At 39.1% G+C, this 12,109-nt stretch overlaps 1 protein-coding gene across 4 annotated transcripts in view; it reads right to left on the bottom strand.

Moving 5' to 3' along the window:
- Positions 1–12,109, bottom strand: part of UTRN (utrophin) — a 366,390-nt gene that overhangs the window by 38,871 nt on the left and 315,410 nt on the right. For all 4 annotated transcript variants that reach the window (XM_082756434.1, XM_082756433.1, XM_082756435.1 and 1 more), the window contains 2 exons: positions 9,374–9,459; positions 722–879 (listed from right to left, as the gene is read on the bottom strand). In XM_082756434.1, coding sequence (XP_082612560.1) covers positions 722–879; positions 9,374–9,459 — 244 coding nt within the window. The remainder of the gene's footprint in view (positions 1–721; positions 880–9,373; positions 9,460–12,109) is intronic.

The raw sequence follows: 12,109 nt of genomic DNA, 5'->3' as shown, positions 1-12,109 counted from the left end.
CCAAACAGTCAGAGCCTTTGGCATCCCTGACAAATCCTGAGTTAGGTTGTGTTCCATTGCGACATCTTTTTCCTTCTCATTTTCTTTAAACAGACAGACGTTCTGTGCAGCCTCATTAACCCCCTGCATGTAGTACGGACCTGAACAGCAGGCAGTAAGACAGCTTTATTTTATGTTCTGATCTGCTGCATAATGGCTCACGAAACATAAATGACTGTGGTTGAAATTTTGTGCAACTGCAATCTTTTTTTGTCAGAAAAATAATGCTAAATAATATCCTGATGCACAAAGTCAAACATTACTGTCAACATCATTTTCTTGTTCTGTTGAGATCAGATCTTGTTCCAGAACATAAAAGCATGTTGTTCCCACAGTATCATGTTGTTTTGAACACTGCAAAGCAGGATAATTGGCCACTACCATAATTTTTAACATCATTCGAAGCAGTCAATATTATCATAAACACAAATAATTATATATTCTTTTTTGCTAAAAAGTGATTTGTTTGATTTTCTCCTAAATGATGAATCAAACTTTCACAGCTACACTTCAACAATAACTTCCCAGTAATTTTAACAACAATTCAGTTGCAGGAGCAAATTCGTTTCTCTTCAAAACTCAATAGATGTTTTGAAATTCCTCTTCCATTTTTATGCCATGTAAAAGTAAGCCTTAATTGCTCAGAGAGAGGTTTTTCCCATGAAGATATGTATCATCTCACCTGTTGGAAGCAGCTGCGCACACTGGGTTCGATGTTACTGCCACCAAAAGCTGCCACCTCCCCAAGCTGCCGTGGGATCTGGATAGCATCGTGCAGCAGCAGGCCAAGCTGTCTCTGGTCACACATTTCTGTGGGACCCGCCACTTCGTTGAAGAGATCTGCAACACCAAAAAAAGGCACTAGCTCATTTCATTTTCATTGACATCCCTTTTTATTCAGTAACACCACAGCTTGAGTTTTGCCATTTCTGTAATTCAGATCCAGCTACAGATGACCACTCTCTCATTTACAGTAGTTTACCCTCATCTAATCTTGATTACTTTGACTGTTTTTTCTGGATCTGTAACCATATAAACTAGAAGAGTCAGGTCAAATGAATTAAATCGTACTTAGCTTCTTATGGTAAGATAAATAAGTATCTTGATATTTAAGATAAATAAAAATTAAGAATTATAAAATTCATAAATTAAGATAAATATCCTCCTGACAAATTTGTACATTAAACTAGGACCTATCACAGTTCTTTTTTTATCCATGAACAGCTATATGACAAAATAAACCAACATAAAACCAGGATAGCTTTTTGTGCCAATTCATCATCACTTCATTTTTCCCCTAGTATTTATGAAGTTTTCTATGTTATCACAAGGGAAGAAAAAAAAATAAAAGATTTTTCAGAAATCCCTACTTCATGCCAAAATCTATGCTTTCCTTAGGTTGGCTGGAGACAGACATGTTTGCTGCGAACTGAGACTGGAAATGAGCACAAGTCACAGCTGGCAGCGTGAAATAGCTTAAAGCAAGAGCACCAGCCAGCCAGCCAGAAACACAACTCGTCCTTAACAGGAATCACATTTGCTTCCTGGATAACCACATCTGTTCCCATGCACTTTCCTTTTACTGATTTCCTAAGGTACATGTCGAGCCCTGCAGCATAAATGCAGGCTCTGGGATGACTGTAACAACAGAAAAATTTGAGGCTGAAAGGATCAAGAAATTGTTCCCGACACAGACACTTACTGGGAAGAAAGACACTGCTTGTTCCTGCTTAAGAGTCACAGTAAACTATTGAATTAATAAGCCTAACTGCAGTACAGAAAATATTTCTTAAAGTAGTGCATTTACAGATTCCTTTGATTTTTGAAATATATTTGTAATTGTTAAAATTTCCAGCAAGATATTTTTAACACATTTCTCCCAACAATCCTTTATTTATGAACTTTGTGGTGTTGTACATTGATATTTAGTCACACGATTAATCTCTCCTGAAAATATATTGAACACTGAATTAATCTCTTAGAAATAGCTTTAAATTCAGTGGATGGTGTAAGTTACAAAAGAAACCGTAGTAGATTTACACTATTCCCCTACTACTTATGTTTCCTACCAGAATGACTGGTAATAGATTAGAAATAAAAGAAATTTGAAAATTCAGTCTGACTGCACTTGTGATTGAGAAACAGAGCAGCTTTCTTCAGAAACATTCAAGAGAAACTCTTTTATTACACTCTGCAAATTGTTTTGCCCTTCATTTGGAGTAACTGTCAAGCTTTGTCAGCATGCCTCAGAAAGACAGCTCATACCTTTTCTCATGACAAAGGGAGCTGAGGCAGAAGAGAAGACTTTCACAAAACATAAATCCAGATGAGTGAATGATTATTTTTTTTTTAGAGTTTCTTGTGTTTTTCTTGCCTACTCAAACAGATGCTGCAGCATCTTCAGCACTTAGCAGTGAGACAAAGCCCATGGATGACAGCACCGACAGAACAAGTACTGCCCTGCTGCAGGCTCACCTTGGCAATCCCAAATCCCAGCTAGTTTTTTCACTTGCAGTTGGAATAGTTTTCCAGTATCTGAGTCCATTTCAAAAACAAAATAGATAGGGTAAAGAACACCCGTTTGATTTTTTCTGCTTTTATCAATCTAGAGTGGAAATGGGCGCTACAAGAACGATTCACTCACTACTGTAGCTGGGAGGAAGATGAAGTACTTCCCCAAGCCCTAAAGCATCAGTTGATTGGGGAGCTGATAAATAGAAGAAAAATGACGTGTCAGGAGAGAAAAGGGGGAGAGTGATCAGCTAGGGCTGATGCAAGTAGGAAATCAGCAAATACACTGGAGAGCTCAAAATCCTCTAAAACAGCCTACTTAACCAAAACAAACAAAAAAATAAATAAAAATAAAAAATAATACCACAACTAAAGCTTCACACTGGAAGCTGCACCATAACCACTGAATGTTGAAGTGCACAGGGGTTATTGGATGATAAATCCCCTCCTCCCCAAATCCTCAATGAAATTGGTGTGACAACACAGGAGAAGCTCCTTAACTAAAGGCATGAAAAGCCAAAATGTTCTTGCTAGCTGGCCATCCTCCTTAAAGAAACATAGGATCTGTTCCTTAGCAAAGAAAATGTCCCAAGAGCAGCTCTGAAGTGGCAGACATAAGGGAGAAGGGTTCCTTTTAGCTCTGACACGGTGTACTTCATATCCACCAGTGGGGATGGGGATCCTATATGTCACCCACCAGCAATGTCAGAAGCCACAAACTAAGTACTGCTATAAATGGTGTTTGTACATATACACGTACAATATTGTATGAGTTTATATACAAAATACAGTTATCTTAAGTAAAACTGTATATGGGACTAAGACAAGAAGGATTTGGGAAGCAAAAGTAAAGATTATTCAGACTTGAGCCATAGCAAAAAGCAGAAACAAACAAAAAAAAAGACCTGCTTAATCTTAAATTAAATCCAGACTCACATTACTATTTTAAGGATGAAAACCAGCAGGACCCAAACAGCAACTTAGCTGGACAACCTGAAAAAATGTACTTACTGGTTGGTATAGAAGTGGATACTCAAAAATTCAAAAAGTTCATTCAATTCCTACCAAAACAGTAGTAAGATGTCCAACAACACACCTTGTGGCTTTTGCTGAGGTTGTCAAAACATCAAATCATAAACCTAGCCCTGTCAAGTCGAAATCATCCAAGTAGCTGCAAGGAATCTAGTGCAGTCTAAAGCCTTGAAAGTTACACTCAAATATGAATTTAATTAAGAGTATGCAAAAATAGAAAATGTGCCATTGTTTGTTCACATGCATTTTTACAAACAGGATGCACGTGTTACAAACAAGATGCACATCCTTACACAGAATGCACAGGATTGAGCGCACCCTCATTAAGTTTGCGGATGACAACAAGCTGGGAGGAAATGTCAATCTGCTAGAGGGCAGAGGGAGCTGGACAGGATGGGTTGATGGATAGAGGCCAATGGGATGAGGTTCAACACGGCTAAATGCTGGGTCCTGCACTTTGGCCACAACAATCCCATGCAGTGCTACAGGCTTGAGACAGAGTGGCTGGAAAGCTGTGCAGAGGAAAAGGACCTGGGGGTGTTGGTCAATGCTCACCTGAACATGAGCCAGCAGTGTGCCCAGGTGGCCAAGAAGGCCAACGGCATCTTGGCTGGTATCAGGAATAGTGTAGCCAGCAGGACCAGGGAGGTGATCATCTCCTGTGCTCTGCTCTGGTGAGGCTGTACCTCGAGTACTGTGTTCAGATTTGGGCCCCTCACTACAAGAAGGACATCGAGGCCCTGGAGCATGCCCAGAGCAGAGCTATGAAGCTGGTGTAGGGCCTGGAGCACAAGTCCCGTGAGGAGCAGCTGAGGGAACTGGGGTTGTTTGGTCTGGAGAAGAGGAGGCTCAGGGCAGACCTTATTGCTCTCTGCAGCTACCTGAAAGGAAGGTGTGGGGAGCTGGGGGTCAGCCTCTTCTCATGGGTAACTAGTGATAGGACCAGAGGGAATGGCTTCAAATTGTGCCAGGGGAGGTTCAGGTTGGAAATAAGGAGACATTTCTTCTCAGAAAGAGCAGTCAGGCACTGGGATGGATTGCCCAGGGAAGTAGTGGCATCACTGTCCCAGGGGTGTTCAAGGAAAGGTAACACTTGAATATTAAACTTCTTCATGGTAGAGATTTTCAAGTAGCTCTTCCTTCTTACCACAAATCCTATAGGTTTTGTGCATGAAATTATATAACCCAAAGTCTACATCCTGCAATGTTTTCTATTTCTGTTGCCAGTCTGCCTTTCTGTGTTAAGCATGAGGCCAGGTAAAAGTGAAATGCACACAAATGTATTTCTATATATTACATAGCACTATGACATTTATCTGCCTTTAACATTGAGAAAAAGGGAAGGAAGTTAAAGTTCCTGCTGTCCCTGAGAAAATACACACCTCTGAGATATCATTTGTCTCCTGATTGCATGACCAGTCATAGAATCATCTCTGAATAATCACACATAATTTTAAACTTGTATTATTGGAAGGACTTGCTTACTTGATTGAAAATTTATTTCCTGGAACATGTGGAACACTAAAATTGAGTGGTTCAAATTTTTCCTTTTTTTTTTTTTTCATTATTCAGAAGGCCTGTGACAATGTATGAACAACTAATGGTAATACAAGCAACAAGCAAATTCTATTTGTTACTGTTTTCTGAATATTTTGGAACAAAACAAATATTGTCCTTGGTCATGCGCTTTCTTTTTATTTATTTTTTCCCCTTCTCTATTTTTAAAGGCTATCTTTATGCTAGTGAATTAAACTGCACTACAGCCTAGGCTCAGGCACCAAAACCCTCTCACCTGTATCATTAAGCTGTTAAAAGTGTACCTGGCACACTCTTGATCAAAGTCAACTAACTCTGAACAAAGTCAACTGACACCCCCAAAATCACCAGGAATGATGTGAAAGTAAGGTCACTCAGGGGTTGTTTCCAATAGGTAACTCCCACTTGTCACCCCATTCTGAAGACTAAAGAGAACACAATATGGAAAAACTCAGATCAGGTCATCAGCTTCACAAACAGAAGGGGCTCTGGACTATTTGCTCTACAACCAGAGATGTAACCAGATCACTGGAACTCAGTTATGTTCACAGGTCCATTTTTATTCACAGGAGCACCCTGGCATGTGCTTGAAGTTAAGCATGATTCCCAGCCAATGCACCAATGACAGGACAAGGGGGAATGGTTTTGAACTAAAAGAGGGGAGGTTTGGACTAGATATTAGGAAGAAATTCTTTACTCAGAGGGTGGTGAGGCACTGGAACAGGTTGCCCAGAGAAAATGTGATGCCCCATCCCTGGAGGTGTTCAAGACCAGGTTAGATGAAGCCCTGGGCAACATGATCTAGCAGCTGGCATCCCTATTCGTGGCATGGGGATTGGAACTGGATGATCTTTAAGGTCCCTTCCAACCTACGTCATTCTATGATTCTGTGATTCACATCTTTAAAAATTTTCTAGAATAAGGCATTCTTTAATCAAGGCTTCAATGTTTCTCCTAAATTAATGGCGCATTTCGTTTTTTTTTTTTTTTTTTTTTTTTAAATTAAAGATTCATTCTCATGTCAACCCTGAAGTGCAGCATCTAAAAGAAGCTTAAGAGAAATTTCTCTGGCAAAATGGATTTTAAAATGTCTGAATAGGAAAGATCTACCAATTTTGGAAATAAAGTGTTAGTCAACAATGTGTGACTAACAGTGGCCGTTAAAAACGTAACACAAATAGGAAAAGAAAAATTTGATATTAGAAAAAGAAAAAGGAAAAAAAAAGTTTGATTTCCCCAAAAAAGTAAGAGGGAAAGAAGGTTGATTTTATTGATAAACTGAAATTATCCTCCCATTTACATATTATTTCAAAAAACTAATATCTCAGCAGCCCAGAAATTATGTTTCTTCAAGCTGACCCCTGAAAGTCTGATCTCTGAGAAAACACTCAAGCAGATAGCTGGTTAAGCAGTCTGCAAATGTCTGAAGGGTCCATCAAAAAGTTTTTTGAACAAGAAACATGCCTATTTTACAATCAGCTTTCTGAAAATAAATGCCTCTCTAGCACTACAATTTTTAACGTGTGGTTGGCATGGTCTGTGCTCTACAAATGACTCCAACCACAATCTTACAATGATTGCACAGAGAAGCCTGGGACTGTCAAAGACTCAGAAGTACTTAGAAGAGCCATAGCCAAAAAGCAGAAGCAAATGTCAGGAACTGCTCTGAGAAAGGAAAAGTCAGAAGGCAGAAAATTCACATTAAGCATGTGTATTTGGGGTACTGCTCTTCCTTTCAAGTGACTTTTCCTTAATTTCTTGAAAACACTTAACATTTCCATTATATTTTTCACTAGAGGATCTGAAAGCACTCAACAGATATCAACATCTCTCAGCAGTAGATGATTAGTATGGGGTGATAAAAACTGAACAAAAGAGAGACCTAATACCAAAGGTCAGGCTGTAACACAGGTGATGCCAGAGGACCTAAAATGCTGACTGCATTCCCACCACATGCTCACAATCCATCCATAATACTGTCACTTTCTTCCTTCTCCCAAAAACTTTCTTTCACACTGAGGAAGTATTTTGCTTTGTGGCAATTCCATGGCTCATCAGGAAAGAGACGATAAAGCTAACAATACATTAAAGGTATCAAAGTCTGGCACACTGATCAGAACAGGATTAACAGAAAACTGCATGCATAAATTGACTATTAATTCTCTGCCTTAGGAGACCAAGATACCATTTCAGTTTCAGATGTATTTCAAGTTTAAGTTACGATCATTTGGCACAAAAGTCTCCTGAGACGACTTCTGCATTAATTTTCTAGGATTTTTCACAGCAACCTGCAAGAAAGAGCCAACTCTGTTAACTTGAGCTATGCAGATCTGCTGCCACTTTTATTTTACTGCTAGACACAAAGCAAATACATTAAAGCTAATCCAACTCAGTCATTTCCATCAGTGTCTGTGCTAGGTAACCGTAACCGTAAGTATACTAACTGATTAATGGCAGCCGTTTAAAGAGAGTTTATTCACAGCTGTTTTGTTTGTTTGTTTAATCCTCTTTTGGTAAATTCTGTTATCCACAGCCTAAATCTTATATCGTAGAAACCCTTTTTATTTTGCACTGAGTGGTAAATTACCTTTTGAATTATCATTGCTGAACAAAGGTTTGCCCCCAGGCCCTTTTAGTTATGGACTACTTAATAGATATGCCAAATGACAAAGAAATTAAAATTAAAATTAAAAAAGTAAACTCTAGTTAGGATGCTGAGATACGCCTCAATGCATAAGACACCTGTACTTTTGCTCAATGTTAGTTACCAGGATTACCAGATTACATACAAACATTTATAAGGAAGGCAGAAACTGCTGCAGAGCTCCATAAGTACATGGCAAATACTGTCGCTATACATTTTACATCATTCTCCCGAATGTGTAAAACAATTATTGCAAAGAATAGCAATTTTAAGACTTTGTGCCTAATAGATAACTATCCATCACCTGTGATACTCTTATAAACTGCTTAATCTCTTCTCCTGTATTTGTCATGAGGTTATGCCACATAGCTCCTCAATTCTCTTCTGCTCCTGCAATTACTTTTGTCAAATATTTTCATACTGCTCAGTATTTCTCCAGCTTGTGAGATTATTTAAATCAATCTATTTTAAACTTTCATTGTACAATTCTGGCAGTAAGCACAGGCACTCAAAAATTATCTTCAGAGTTCAAATCATCTTTTTCATAGACCAGAAAATACAATTGCTGGATTTAGGTTTATTTATTTGCTTATCGGACATATCAGACTGTTCCAAGCAACACTGACTTGCTTGATTTTTCCCCCAAAAAACACACACAAAAAGAGGCGTTATATGGTTTGTTTGTTTGCTTTTTTAAATCAGCGTTGAACAGAATTAGTCAAGTAGACCACTACTCTAGCTTTTCTACACAGCTACATTTTCCTTTGTTTTTGGAAGCAGTATAATGCTGTGCAGTATGACAATACAAAACTGACATTGACACTTTCCAGTCAGGATATCAATCCTACTAGGCCAACTGCATCCCAGGCTGCATCAAAAGAGGAGTGGGCAGAAAGTCGAGACAGGTGATTGTCCCCCTCTGCTGCACCCCTGTGAGGCTCCACCTGGAGTGCTGCATCCAGGTCTGGCAGCCCCAGCACAGGAAGGACATGGACCTGTTAGAGTAGGTCCAGAGGAAGGCCATGAAGTTGATCAGAGGATTGGAGCACCTCTCCTAAGATAGGCCAAGGGAGTTGGGGTTGTTCAGCCCAGAGAAGAGAAGGCTATGAGGAGACCTCAGTGCAAATTTTCAATACTTAAAGGTGGATTATAAAAAAAGACGGGGAGCGACTTTTTGCTTGGACAGATAATAAGGCAAGGGGAATGGTTTTGAACTAAAAGAAGGGAGATTTAGATTAGAGTTCAGGAGGAAGTTCTTCACTCAGAGGGTGGTGAGGCACTGGCATAGGTTGCCCAGAGAGGTTGTAGATGCCCCATCCCTGGAGGTGTTCAAGGCCAGGCTGGATGAAGCTTTGGGCAACCTGATCTAGAGGTTGACATCCCTGCTTATGGCGGGGGTTTTGAACTGGATGACCTTTAAGGTCTTTTCCAACCAAAGCCATTAAATGATTCTATGATTATGAAAAGAACAATTATTTTTGCTTACTCATAAGGAAACAGTCTTGCTACAGCACAAGAAGTGTTACATGGCAAATTTAGCAACAATGTACATTATTATTATACAAGACTTCTAATTATATACACCAAGCATTTTAAAAAATACATTCTTACATCTGTACTTCTCTTCCAGAAGACCCTTAGAAAGAGACATCAAGCCAATTTTCAAGGACTGCACTCGAATTTTTCCAGTTCGGCCACTGAAATTATAAAGACAGTACAATGTAATACAGTGGGTTTTTTAGTTCATTTTAATTCAATCTATTCAAAATGCAAAGTTATTGATGAGTCCTACTTCAAACATACTGTATAAGTCAAAACAAATTAACACTGCATGTCACATTAAAAATGCTTCCCTTACAAAAAAAATAAAACTTAACTTGCCTACTAAATGGTTTATATGTCAAAACAGTTCATATTACTCTAAAAGGGCTGACATTTAGCTCTTGTAAAACACACAACATGGTTTAAGAATGTGACATTCACAGAAATAATGCACATGAGCATGCAGCAAGAAACCCAGTAGGAAACAGAGACTGCAATATAAAACCAAGTTTTCACATCAAAGGAGTTTATTCCACTTCCTTTTTTCCTTCTATGTTTAAAATGTTCTGATATACATGTGCTCCTGTAAACAAACAGCCAACCACATGCAGTAATTAGGTGATGTGCAGTTGTTCTTTCTAAGGAACGTGACTTCAGGGTCATCATGCCCAACGTGTAAAAAAATCCCCAAACGTCCAAAAACATAAATCAAACCTTAAGCAAACTTCAGAACAGGTAAATGGCTATCAAAGCAAGTGATTTTAAACTTGCAAGAAACACTGTTCAAACAGATATGAAAACAATAAAACTGGGGCATATGGAATGGGTCAATTTCAAATTTCAAGATCAGTGCAAGAAGCATACTTGAGATGTAATGATTTCTGTTTTCAAAGCCCAGAAAACACCACACAACTTACCTTCGGATAAGACGCAGCAAACTGTTCATGAGAACAGTAGTTAAATTGTATGCATTTGTACACAACCCCCTGCATTTAAGTTTAGCTGTGTTTTTCTCCAGCAAGTAAGATAATACTAGAATTAATATCACCCCAAACATTAGTTTGGTCTTTTTTGTCATGCAAGGTGATATATCCTTTAATTAATTCTGGTGTGGTTATTAGATATCTCTTTCTGTCCTCCCCATTCAACATATGTTCTGCTGTCTGATTTACTTCACAAATGCTGCACTGAATACAAAATCATTAATCTATTCCTGGGCTCTCCGTAAATTACCTAACCTCCTTACAAATATTAATGCATTTGTCTTCACAACCATCACCTGGTCTTGTGAGTCTAGATGGTATTATCTTCTCTATTCCACAAGTTGGAACAGAAGTACAGAGAAATTATTGCCAAATTAATCAAAAGTGCCTATTACTTTTACTGCCTAGCTTGAAAATCGGGACCCAATTTTCCAGAACGTTATAAAAGTGCCACCTATTTTATACATTCAAGCTTAGCTTCAAATTACCTCTTTCAATCACAGACAAGACATCATTCTGGCATACCCTAACTCGTTAATGGTTCATTTCGCAACCTTGATAATGTTCTTTCACTATTCTTTCCTGTGTATGGTTGTCTGTGCCTTAACTTTGTATTCAAAAGAAAAGCAAAGCAGAGTATTTATTTGGGTTTCACTTAACTCAGAACTGACTAGAGTATTTGTTTATCAAGGGTAGAAGCTCAGGAGAACTCTGCAGCTTAAAGGTCAAGGCATATATGCGGAGGCTTCAAACTTCTCCAGATTTTAGCAGGTTGTTAAAGCGACTGAAAAAAATGCATAAAAAGCATTTCCTTGATAAACTATAAACAGAATTCAAAAGCCTGAAATACTACATTTTGTTGAAGAGCAGCATGTTTTCCCCATAGTCTTTTTCTTGGAAACAACTAAATATTAGGACTGAAATCCTATATACAGCAAAACAAAAACAGACACCCACAAAAATCCCCCCTCTCCAAAAAAAAAAAAAAAATCTAGAAAAAAGCTCCCAACAAATCTACAGACTTTGTAGCACTGACACTTCCAATTCAGTGATTTAAGTTTTTCCAGCTTACAGAGCCACAAAATCACTGATGGACCTCTGAACATCATCTATTTTGATGCCCCTGCTCAGAGCAGGCTAGGGTACAGCAAGTTGCCCAGGACCATGCCCAGTTGGATTTTTGAATCTTCAAGGATGTAGACCCTAACATCTGTCTGGGCAACCCCTGGCACTGTTTGATCACCCTCAAAATACAAAAATATTTTTCTTACGTGTTTAAGCAGAGTCTGTGCTCATTGCCTCCTGTTCTGTCACTGGGCTCCGCTGAGAAAAGCCTGGCTTTACTTTCTCTACTACCCGTAGCAGGTAATTATGCACATAAAAGAGATCCCCCTGAGTCTTTTTTCTAGGCCAAACAGTCACAGCTCTCAGCCTCTCCTCATATATCAGGTATTCCTAGACCTTAATCATCCTCAGGGTCCTTTCAACAGACTCTTTCCAGTACGACCATGTCTCTTTTACTGGGCAGCCCACAATCAGATCCAGTACTCCACAAATGGCCTTACCAGTGCTGAGAGGAAGGATCACCTCCTTCTGCCTGCTTGGCAATGCTCTTCCTAATGAAGCCAAGGAGCCTGGTGGCCTTAGCCACAAGCACATGTTCCTTAGCCACAAGCACATGTTCAAGTTGGTGTTCACCAAGACCTCAAAGGCCTTTTCTGCAAAGCTGCTTTCCAGACAGACGTACTCAAGCCCGTACTGGTGCGTGGGGTTATTCCTCCCCAAGGGGAGAGCATGACATTTACCTTAGTTGAACTTGGCT

The sequence above is a fragment of the Aythya marila genome (genome assembly GCF_965140915.1).
Source record: "Aythya marila genome assembly, chromosome: 3".
In the NCBI taxonomy this organism is placed as follows: domain Eukaryota; kingdom Metazoa; phylum Chordata; class Aves; order Anseriformes; family Anatidae; genus Aythya; species Aythya marila.
The sequence above is the reverse complement of the archived record's forward strand: the minus strand, read 5'-3'. Positions and strand labels throughout refer to the sequence as shown.